This window comes from Cebus imitator, unplaced genomic scaffold (genome assembly GCF_001604975.1).
Source record: "Cebus imitator isolate Cc_AM_T3 unplaced genomic scaffold, Cebus_imitator-1.0 Scaffold215, whole genome shotgun sequence".
Classification (NCBI taxonomy): Eukaryota; Metazoa; Chordata; class Mammalia; order Primates; family Cebidae; genus Cebus; species Cebus imitator.
Genome location: NW_016107530.1, coordinates 2,041,187 through 2,052,720, shown reverse-complemented (window position 1 = coordinate 2,052,720; position 11,534 = coordinate 2,041,187). Strand labels below are relative to the sequence as shown.

General features: G+C 42.8%; 1 protein-coding gene across 1 annotated transcript in view; it reads right to left on the bottom strand.

The window, feature by feature from the left end:
- PPA1 (inorganic pyrophosphatase 1) overlaps positions 1 to 7,656 on the bottom strand; it is a 24,908-nt gene extending 17,252 nt beyond the window's left edge. The window contains exons 1-2 of the mRNA XM_017548880.2: positions 7,482 to 7,656; positions 4,517 to 4,575 (exon numbers count right to left, since the gene is read on the bottom strand). Coding sequence (XP_017404369.1) covers positions 4,517 to 4,575; positions 7,482 to 7,545 — 123 coding nt within the window. The 5' untranslated portion in view covers positions 7,546 to 7,656. The remainder of the gene's footprint in view (positions 1 to 4,516; positions 4,576 to 7,481) is intronic.
- Positions 7,657 to 11,534: the final 3,878 nt, after the last annotated feature.

The window sequence follows — 11,534 nt, the reverse complement described above, 5'->3', positions numbered from 1 at the left end:
TCTTATTCACTGCTCACCAAATGACAATGGCTCTTAACTCTAAGTTTTGGCTGTAAAGTTGGTTATATGATTATTGAAGGATATACTTTAAGCTGTTAAAAGTATATGGATTCCTGAATTATTTCATTGGCAATGACAGAAGTCTATTTGAGAAGCTAACAGAAAGAAATATGATGATCAAACTTCACTGTTGTGCCCCTTATTCATTGAGAACTGTAACTTAGCAAAGAAAGACATGATTTACACCAACCCAAAAAACATTTGCTCAACAAATTGCATTAAAATTCCAAGCGAGATCATTAGCTTATTAAAGTAAAAAAAATTAAAACACATACACATAAAACTTTTAGTAATACTTTTTTTCCAGTTACATAGGTGTCTGCTCATAGCAACTCGAACAAATGCCTGTATTTGCTACTATACACTACCATATGTACCTGTGTAGAGCAATAACTTGTCATGTCATAATTAAGAATAGCTGCTGGCCATGTGTGGTAGCTCACACCTGAAATCCCAGCATTTTGGGAGCTGAGGTGGGCAGACTGTTTGAGCTCAGGAGTTTAAGACCAGCGAAAGCCTGTCTCTACAAATACAAAAAAAAATTTAGCTAGGTATGGTGGTGCGCACCTGTAGACTCAGCTACTCAGGAGACTGAGGTGGGAGGCCTGCATGAGACCAGGAGGTGGAGACTGTAGTGAGCCAATATCATGCCACTACACTCCAGCCTGGGTGACAGAGTGAGACCTTGTCTCAAAAAAGAGAAAGAAAAAGCTGCTATTTTTGCCAATTTTTTTCTCTTCAGATAAGCTTTATGATGACTAAATTTTGAAAACAGATATTCTAACCACAATCTGTTTATTTTCCTCTCTTTATAAAATCAAGCAAAAGGGTCTGCATTTCCAGTTGTCAAAACTTTTCTGATTTGCAATGACTAATAATTTTGACCATGGAACCTTTCCCAAGAAAAATGCATTTATGCCAAATTGCAGATAATATTCTGGGAAGTTTCTGAAGCATCAATCTGTTTGATTAGAGATTTGACTTTCTTTCAGAAGAGAAAAAAAGAAACACATATTCCATATTTATATATGCCTCTATATGCTCCCAACAATCACCTGAAAAAAATAGCACCCTACATTGTCAGAACTAGAATTAATATGAAAGTTTAAGATATAGAATAGAAAAATATCTGATTTCTAAAATTTAAAAATCAGGTCATGATATCTGAGCACTTTAAGGTTTAGAGAAAGCTTTTATCTGCTCAGTGTTTCATACTGTTTATGCTATGTTTTGGATTTTTAAAATTTCTGGTATCTCAAAAGTTCTATGTTAGAAGATACTCTGAGCTATAGATGCTTTTATATTTGATCCTAAAATTGACTCAGAGCAAAGGACATCCCTACAGTTTAAAAACATCCAGGGAGCCCTTGCTTTTACCTTCTCTACCCATTGGATGTGGACAAAGCAGAGTACTCGAGGCAAAAGATTTTCCAAAACGGGCTGCACTGATTACCTAATGGCAAACTGAATATCTACATTAAAAGGTCCTGATAGGGGTTGGGCACAGTGGCTCACGCCTATAATCCCAGGACTTTGGGAGGCTAAGATGGGCAGATCGCTTGAACCCAGGAGTTCAAGACCAGGGAACTGGTCACATAGGGACACATAGGGAATGTGGCACATAGGGAAACCCCATCTCTACAAAAAATAGAAAAATTAGCTGGGCGTGTTAGTGTGTGCCTATGGTCCCAGCTATTCAGGAGGCTGGGGCAGGAGGACCACTTGTGCCTGGGAGGTTGAAGCTGCAGTAAGCCATGATCATGCCACTGCACTCCAGACTGGGTGACAAAGAGAATCTGTCTCAAAAAAAAGGCCTGATATGGATATGAGCCTTTGGACATTTTTCCTTAGTCGAGCTGACTGAGCTGTGTTAAAGGCACATGCTCACTTGATCATGACATTCCCTCATTATCATCCCTCAGATGACTGATCATATTAGGAATAAAGGCTAAGGCGAAGCCCATGAGAATGTCTTTATGTAAACTTAATCACAATGGATTTTTTATAAAGAAGAAAAACACTCAAGTTAATCTGATTTTTTTTTTAAAGCTATAATCCAGAATGATGTCAACCACACCTTCATTTGTGTTTTAAACAAGTAACTTCCTTAAAAACAAAACAACATAATGAATTCCTTCCGGCCTCTCAGGCAGAAAGGCTTCTGTCCAAGATCCACTGAGGTCTAGACCACTCATAAAATCCAGAGTCGTAAGAGCTTGTGCTTTTGAGCTGGGACAGGGCGGGCCAAGAGCAGAGTCTTCATTTGAGTAATCCACTTTACAGACCAGTCCCTTATAAGACTTCGGTGTCCCAGAGTAATCTGAGTGAACACACCTAACAGGACACCAAAATGTAGCCTGTTTCCTATTTTGGAATAACTTGAAGCAGCAATAAGAGTAGGTACCAAAACATCTATGATCATCTGGTCCTTGGCTGCAATACTGTCCAGTGACTTAAGAACACTGTGAAAACAGCTCTATTTCAAGAAAATGTTTTCCCTCCTTAGTACACCTGTATGGCAGGGTATTATCAGTAAACTTAGGGTCATCATTTTATACCTCTTCATTGCTCAAAATGGTCTGAGATGCTACAATATGAGATATATATATATATACTATTATACAACAAGCAGATAATTCAAGCCAACCTAATGTGGCCAAGATTCAAGAGGGGAAGATTCTGCAGTTTATATCAACTCCCAGGAAATCAGATGTAACAAATTCGAGTTTGTGAATAAATACAACTCTGATATTCCCACAGGAAAAATACATGCCAATTTGAGGTCCCTCCTGTACTTGTGGCACATAATTGGCCTGGGGCTGTTTGCTCCATTGCCTCCAATTGGAGTCTTGCCCAGGCAGGCTCCTTGTAAGCAATGCAAAAACTGGAATTTCTGGCAGTACAGAACTGCAGCAAACTTCCTGGTAGAAATGCAATGAATTTATCTATTTCTATCTAATGGTCACGCCCAGAAAAACAGTAAGACAGCACACAGAAGAACAAAATTTCATCTTTACTATTACTCTAGATGTGCACTGGAAAGTGATGCTCACATATGTTGTGTACTGACATCTAGCTAAGGAAAGTCAATAACCTATGTAACTTCTACAACTCAAAAATTATTGTACTCAATGTGAATCAAATTTTCTTACTGAAGGAAAAAAACGTAAAAGTATAAAAAGAATAAGATATTTGTTCTGGTGTAAAGTTGAGAAATACAGTACAAACAGCTTCCATTGGAAAGGAGGCTAAGAAGAGATGCATTTTTTAAAATGACTGTTTAAAGTTGTACTTATAACAGATGCTCTTTGTAAAAAGATTAGACAATATAAAAAGACAAAAATGAAAATAAAACCAAGGGTGGCAGTCCCACGAATCATAAATATTTTGATATATATTTTTTATTGTTATTTATTTTTCTGAGACAGGGTCTTGCTTTGTTGCCAGTCTGGTCTCAAACTCCTGGGCTCAAGTGCTTCTCCCAGCACAGCCTTCCAAGTGGGATTACAATCACCCCACACCCAGCTATTCTGGTGTATATAGTCGTAGACTTGTTTTCCCCTAGAAAAGTAAAGATTTTTACCAATTTGTGGCAAACCTCCCAATCTGTGCTAAAGTTAGGTTTCTTCTTGCTGGTTTATACAGGACATAAAAGAACAGCTATTTCCTTTTAGAAGTCTGTGTGCCTACGTTTATTAACACTATCTTAATTGCACAAATCTCAACTGTACTAGCCTGTGACTAAATTTTCCTATACTCATTGAATAATCTAGTTTATTTTTACCTTTTAATAAAGATCCCACAGCCCAAATTCTGTGATGGCTACCTGGTTTATTTAAAACCACTAATGAAGTATTAAGATTTTAGTTCCAAATACACATACAAAAAGGACCAATGTAATTTTTTTTTTTTTTTTTTTTTACCAAGACAGCTTACTTTTGCTTTTATTCCTCCTCTCCTTCCCCAAATTATATTTGCTTCTTTAACGAAATAATCTAGTTTAAGACTGATTTTTTATTTAGTCAATGGACCTTTTTTTTGAGACGGGGTATCGCTCTGTCACCCAAGCTGGAGTGCAGTGGTGCAATCTTGGCTCGCTGCAGCCTCTGCCTCCCAGGTTCAAGCGATTCTCCAACCTCAGCCTTCCAAGTTGCTCAGACTACAGGCACATGCCACCATGCCTGGCTAATTGTTTTATTTTTTTGTAGAGACAGGGTTTTGCCATGTTGCCCAAGATGTTCTCGAACTTCTGGCCTCAAGCCATCCACCCTCCTCAGCCTCCCAAAGTGCTAGGATTAGAGGCCTGAGCCACTGCCCCCGGCCTAATCAATGGACCTTTAACTTACACCACAATGAGGCATTTTAAGCACTTGTTGAAAGACATGTAAGAAAATTAATACGTAGAACTAGCTGATCTGAGTAAAGAGACTATGTCCAAAAGACAAGAATGTCTTACCTTATCTGCATAAATTGGAATATCATGAAATGGAGATATATATTGTCCTTTCTCATTTTCTGCAAAATAAATTAGAAAAAGTTATTACTGTAATTCATTGTATTGCTAAATGCACATAGTATAGTTTTTTTTTTTTTTTTTTGAGATAGGCTCTCTTACTCTGACATCCAGGATAGTGTACAATAGTGTGACCTTGGCCCACTGCCACCCCTGCTTCCCTCTTGGAGGCTCAAGTGATCCTCCAGCCTCAACCTCCTGAGTAGCTGGAACTATAGGCGCAAGCTTCTATGCCTGGCTAATTTCTGTATTTTTTGTAGAGACGGGGTGTTCCCATGTTTCCCAGGCTGGTTTCCAACTCCTGAGCTCAAAGCAGTCTGCCCACCTTGGCCTCCCATAGGGCTGGAATTACAGGGGTGAGACACCACACCCGATCAGTACACATTTTTTTATACCAAGACACTATTCTCACACCAGAAAAACTGGTCGTATACTTCACTTCTCCTGACTGCACTCCCAGGCTAGGCTGGATTTACATTCTATGCACTCTGTAGGCATCTAATAAGTACTAATTTCTGTACTGACAGCAGAGACTACCCAATACACAAAAGGCAATTGTTTTGGACAATTTAATTGTTTTGGACTGAACTCACATCAGTTAACAGTTTACAGAACTATTATGAAGTACTTGGGAGGAAGGGAGGGGACCATTTTGCTAAATTATAAACAATGTAGCTAAAAGTGGTGTTCTGGGAAGAAAGAGACAGCCATCTTAGATTATGACTTTCTTTAAGGATAATCAAGTTGCAACAAACACCTTCACAAATAATTTCTATTATATTCTGGATATATATTACTAATATATTCTAGAGGCCTAAATATAGCCAAAGAGTAATTTTAAAACTTCCTCAGTATTCTTCAGAAAACCTATGGACTGTCTACATTGCATCCCTTCAAGTTTAAAAATCAAAGTGGAGGCCAGGTGTAGTAGCTCATGCCTATAATCCCAGCACTTTGGGAGGCTGAAGCAGGTGGATCACCAGAGGTCAGGAGTCTGAGACCAGCCTGGCCAACATGGTGAAGCCCTGTCTCTACTAAAAATACAAAAATTACCCACATGGTGGCAAGTGCCTGTAATTTCAGCTACTTGGGAGGCTGAGGCAGGAGAATCACTTGAACCTGGGAGGCAGAAGTTGCAGTGAGTGGAGACTGCACCACTGCACTCCAGTCTGGGCAACAGAGCTAGACTCTGTCTCAAAAACAAAGAAAAATCAAAGTGTAATAGGAAAAATAGAACAGTGACCCCTCATAATCCTATAAAAGTCCCTTTGGGGTCAATTGTGACTTTGCAGTCTGCCCAACCCTTTATCAATTTTAAAGAAATTGACAAATGTAGCATTATAAAGCTAAAAAAAAGTTTATTTTTATTAAGGAACGATAAAGCACTTAAAATTTGATAACTATATAGTGGATTCTAATTACTATTTCTCAAGTTCCAGAGAGTTCTACTTGATAAAATCAATTACTTCAGCTAGTGTCAAAGTCTAGGAGTAGCTCTGGTCTCCCATAACAGCCACCAAATACTAATCGCAAATAAATAATCTAAGTAAAAGCAGTGTGTTCTGCATATATAGGTTGAAGATCCACCCCTCACCTTCAAATCAGACAGTCACCTCTGTAAGCCCTTCCTACAGAGAAATTCTGGAGTCAACACTATTTCCAGAAAAACAGTTCCATGAACTATCGGTCAAAAGTTACTGCACTGCCCTTGCTGCTTCATTGCAAAATTAAATAAAATGGAGAGTGGGGGTAGTTCTCACCTTCCTAAATTGTATCTGATATTTTAACCTTCAGCTAGATGTGTGAGTTTTACTGTTCACTTTCCTTTTCCTCCCACACCAGGCTCTTTTTGCTAGGAGCTTTGTTCCTTCAACGCCTATTCCCATTGATCCCCTCTACTCCCCGCTTCACCAACTCAGAGTTTGAGGCACCTGCCCATTTCCTTCCAAATAAAACTGTAAAGAGATTAAAATAGAAGCGCCTTTGGTGATACATTCACCACTGCCTCGGTTATCTCCCATAATCTGCTCCTAGTAGCTGAGGGTGGAGGGAGTAATAGGATAAAGAAAACCCCACGTAGCTTTCCTCCACCTACAAGGTTAAAAAAAAAGGTGGCGGCGATAAGGAGCGTGGAGGGCGCCAGCCTGCAGCCTCCCGGCTTCCACGTGCATCCTCAGGGGCAGGACCTTGGTAGGTACCCCCTTAGATGCCGAATCCTGCACAAGGTAAAAACTTGGCACTTTCTCAGTCATGCTTCCAGATTGACGTCATCTGTTTGATTTGCGGGGAACAGCTTTCTGTTTCATAAGAGCATTCCCAGCATCAGCGCTAAGAGAAAACAGGCGGCGGAGAGGTAGGAGCGTTACCGCGGACCGGAGGGTCGGTCCAGCGCCTTCACAGACGGCTCCCGATCCAGGCCTCGGTTTCCCCGTCTGTACAACGAGGGGGTGGACTTGGCTCCGCTCAGCGCCGATAATCTGAGCTACGGCGACAGAATTAAGGTCTTTAGGAAGTCACTGTCCCCCTGAGTCGCTGTTCCTCCAAACTGAGCAATCCTCTTACGGAGATTATGTTACCTCCAGGCACCTTTCTAGGGTGGGCCAGTGATTTCCGTTTCTCTTCAGACCCTGCCCGAGCCGGACACCTGCAAAACTAGCTGGGCCCAGGTTTGGGTACACCGAAGCGTGAGAAAGGGACCATTTCCGTTCAGCCGGGAGGGATGGCCGGAGGCGATCCCCGCCGGCGGCAAGTGGGCAATGCGAGGCCGGCCAGGCCCCAAGACGCGTCCGAGGAGCTGGGCCCGCGTCGGAGACTTGGGGCGGAGCGCTGGCCGCACCCTCCGGGGAGTAGAGGCCCGGGAATGAATGGGCGGACGGGAGGGGAGGGTCCGCTAGCTGCAGACACTCACTGAGGAAGACTCGGTACTCCAGGGAGAAGGGCGCGGCGCGCTCCTCGGTGCTGAAGCCGCTCATGGTGCCGGAGTCCAGTAGCCGCAGCTGCCACAGAGCCACCAGCCCGCACGCGGCGCCGACTGACAAGGAGAGAGCTCCGCGCCTGCGCACTGAGAGCACTGGCCTGGCGGGCGGGGCGGGGAGCTTCGTTAATACAGCTCCTCTCGCGTTCCCACCCCCGCCCTGCCCACCCCGTGCGCAGGCGCACTCCGCCCGGCCCGGGCGTCAGCACTCCCCAGCCCCGCCCCTCGGGCCCCGCCTCCGTGACGGCCACCCTGGCTCACAGACTGGGCCACGTGGCTGCCGCCGGAATTGGCCCTCTCTGTTCCTTCGGCTTTGGGCTCTCACCCTGGAGAGCAAATGCTCAAGCTCTCAGTTTGGACCAGCTAGGAGTTCACCACCGACCACGCACACAGGGAACTCACTTTTTATTCTTACACACGCCTCCCTGCAGATCTATTCCTTATCTAAAAGATCATTGATAAGTCACCTCTTCCCTAGACAGGCCCTGCTTGCAGTCTTAAAGGTGAGCATTTTTCTGATCCGTTTTAACAAAGTTGAGACATGTTACTGACACCCCCAGTGGCTACCAACAAGGTACCCGCTCCTCCACTTTCTATAACCACTCTGACTCCGTTGCTTATCTGTTAAATGAAGATAATACAGAAATAGTCTGCCGGGCGCGGTGGCTCAAGCCTGTAATCCAGCACTTTGGGAGGCCGAGGCGGGTGGATCACAAGGTCAAGAGATCGAGACCATCCTGGTCAACATGACGAAACCCCGTCTCTACTAAAAATACAAAACATTAGCTGGGCCATGGTGGCGCGTGCCTGTAATCCCAGCTACTCAGGAGGCTGAGGCAGGAGAATTGCCTGAACGCAGGAGGCGGAGGTTGCGGTCAGCCGAGATCGCGCCATTGCACTCCAGCCTGGGTAACAAGAGTGAAACTCCGTCTCAAAAAAAAAAAGGAAAAAGAAAAAGATAATAATAGTAACTATTTCATGAATTGTTGGGGTGATTACCCAGGTTAATACACGTCAAGGGCTTGGATCTGAGCCTGGCTCTTTGTAAACACTCTGGAAGTTGTTACTGTCACCCTTCCCAGTGGGGTAGGATTTACGATCCCCTCTCCCCCACCTTTCTTAACCCACCTGGATCCCCAGGGGCTTCAGATGGAAGCACTGGGAAGGGCCAGGCGTGAGCTAGAGTCCCGTAAGGGATTGTTTTCAGGGATAGGCTCCTCTGAGCTTGTTTTCCTGTTTATGTGCCATCATGTCAGGCCAGACCCTAAAAACTAAAGTCTGATTGAGGCAGTGGTCAAATATTTGCATCATTTACCTTCCCAGGCATACATGTTTAAAAAAAAAAAAAAAAAAAAAAAAAAAAAAAAAAAAAAAAAAAAAAAAAAAAACAAGTATATCCAAAATCCTCAATATAAATTAGGAAATTATTATTCACATTTCAAAGAATGTCTAGTTTTATGTTTTTAAAAAATTGATGGACAGGATTTTTAAAAATAACTGTTTTTTATCGCTTCTCGGCCTTTTGGCTAAGTTCAAGTGTAAAAATAACTGTTTTTCCAGACCATTAAAGATAATGTGCCTTAATGACATTTTGAATTAAACTTTTTTCAAAATAATGCCTATTGTAAAAAATGAATATTAAAGGAAAATGTAGTAAGATCTCCAGTTAGTTATGGTGTCCCTCCCTTTGTCTTCATCCAACTCCCAAACCCCACTGATACCCATTCGTTTTCAGAAGGCTGTGATTCACTGATTTTTTGAACATTACACCACACTGTTTTGCTGCAGTTAGAACAGAAGGGCAGGAAAAAAAAAATTAGTAAAGCAATAGTTTGTCAATAATTAGGGTCAAGGCCAGGCGCAGTGACTTAGGCCTTTAATCCCAGCACTTTGGGAGGTCAAGGCGGGTGTTCGAGACCAGCCTAGTCAACACAGTGAAACACCATCCCTACTAAAAATACAAATTAGCTAGGTGTGGTGGCATGTGCCTATAATCCCAGCTACTCAGGAGGCTGAGGCAAGAGAATGTTCGAACCCAGGAAGTAAAGGTTGCAGTGAGCTGAGATCACACCAATGCATTCCAGCCTGGGTAAGAGAGCGAGACTCCATTTCAAAAAAAAAAAAGTAGGCAAGTTCAGAGAATATTTTAAGGGGATGCTCTTTTGATTAACTGCTCTATCACTTTTCTGCGTTTGAGCAGATGGAACCAATTTTCTTGGAAAAATCCAGACTCTCATCTGTGACTGACTTATCAAGATACCAATAATGCAATAATAATGTTCTGCACACACTTTCCCTTTGCCTCCTCCCACCTCAGAGCAAGATAATTAAGTCTCATTGACTTTTGGACTTGCACACTGGCCCTTGTTTCATCGAATGTATTCAGAGAGCCTGTCAGTACCAGCTTGTAAAAGACCCAGCCCTGGTGCATTGTAACTTTCCCTTGCAGGCAAGTATAGTGAGCCCAAAAGGACATTGGTCAACTTATGTCTCCCTAGGGCCTAGCACAGTACACAGCCTTGAGTAGATGTTTAGTGAATCTTTGCTGGACAAATGGGTGGAGGAATTAATGAAGAGGTAGAAAATACATTCTTAAGTATATTAGTTTGACAAAAGAGTCCAAATCTTCTCAAATATTATCCTTCTCACTCGGTGACCAAATCTAGTGGCACTTTTTAGTCCATATCCTGTCCTCTTTGTGGGTTACCCTGTTGGGTGACCCTGTTGGGTGCCTCTAATTTCCTTCTTTGGTTTTTGACTACATTCTCTTCATTTTTTTTTTTTTTTTTTTTTTTTTTTTTTTTTTTTTTTTTTTTTTTTTTTTTTTTTTTTTTTTTTTTTTTTTTTTTTTTTTTTTTTTTTTNTTTTTTTTTTTTTTTTTGAGACAGTCTTGCTCTGTCACCTAGGCTGGAGTGCAGTGGTGTGATCTCGGCTCACTGCAACCTCCACCTTCCAGGTTCAACTGATTCTTGTACCTCAGCCTCTTGAGTAACTGGAATCACAGGCATGCACTACCATTCCCAGCTAATTTTTGTATTTTTAGTAGAAACGGAGTTTCACCATGTTGGCCAGGCTGGTCCCAAACTCCTGGCCTCAAATGATTGGTCCACCTCAGCCTCCCAAAGTGTTGGGATTACAGGCATGAGCCACCGCACCTGGCCCCAAGAAGGGGTTTTAATGGGAAAATAACATGACCAGAATTGCATCAAGAAAAGGTACTATTAGCAGCTTGGAACTTGGATCGAGGTTTAGTAAGACTACAGGCAGGGAGACCAATGCAGTCCACTGCAGGGTCCCAGTTGAAAGATGATGGTGGCATCCTGAACTTGGGTGGCAAAAGAGAAGGCTGATTACAGAGCTGTGTTTGAGGTAGAATCAATGGAATTATTGGTTGAATAGAGTGGAAGATGAGAGAGGTGGAGATTCCAGGATGAGTCCCAGGTTTCTGGCTACAACAACTGGTTGAGTTGAATGGTGTGTCATTTATTGAGAGAGTCTAGGTGAAACGGAGGGTATTATACCAAACACTGCTAGTTCCCTGCCCAATGGCTGTATTACCCTCTCTTTTCTAAGAGAATCCTGATTTTGTTCAAGAAACTGGGTGCCGTGGCTCACGCCTGTAATCCCAGCACTTTGGGAGGCCAAGGAGGACAGATCACCTGAGGTCAGGAGTCCAAGACCAATCTAGCCAACATGGTAAAACCCCATCTCTACTACGAATACAAAAATTAGCTGGGTGTGTTGGCACATGTTTGTAATCCCAGCTACTCAGGAGGCTGAGGCAGGAGAATCGTTTGAACCCAGGAGGCAGAGGTTGCAGTGAGCCAAGATCATGCTATTGCACTGGAGCCTGGGCAACAAAAGCAAAAACTGTTTCAAAATAAAATAAAATAGGCCGGGCGCGGTGGCTCAAGCCTGTAATCCCAGCACTTTGGGAGGCTGAGGCGGGTGGATCACGAGGTCAAGAGATCGAGACCATCCTGGTCA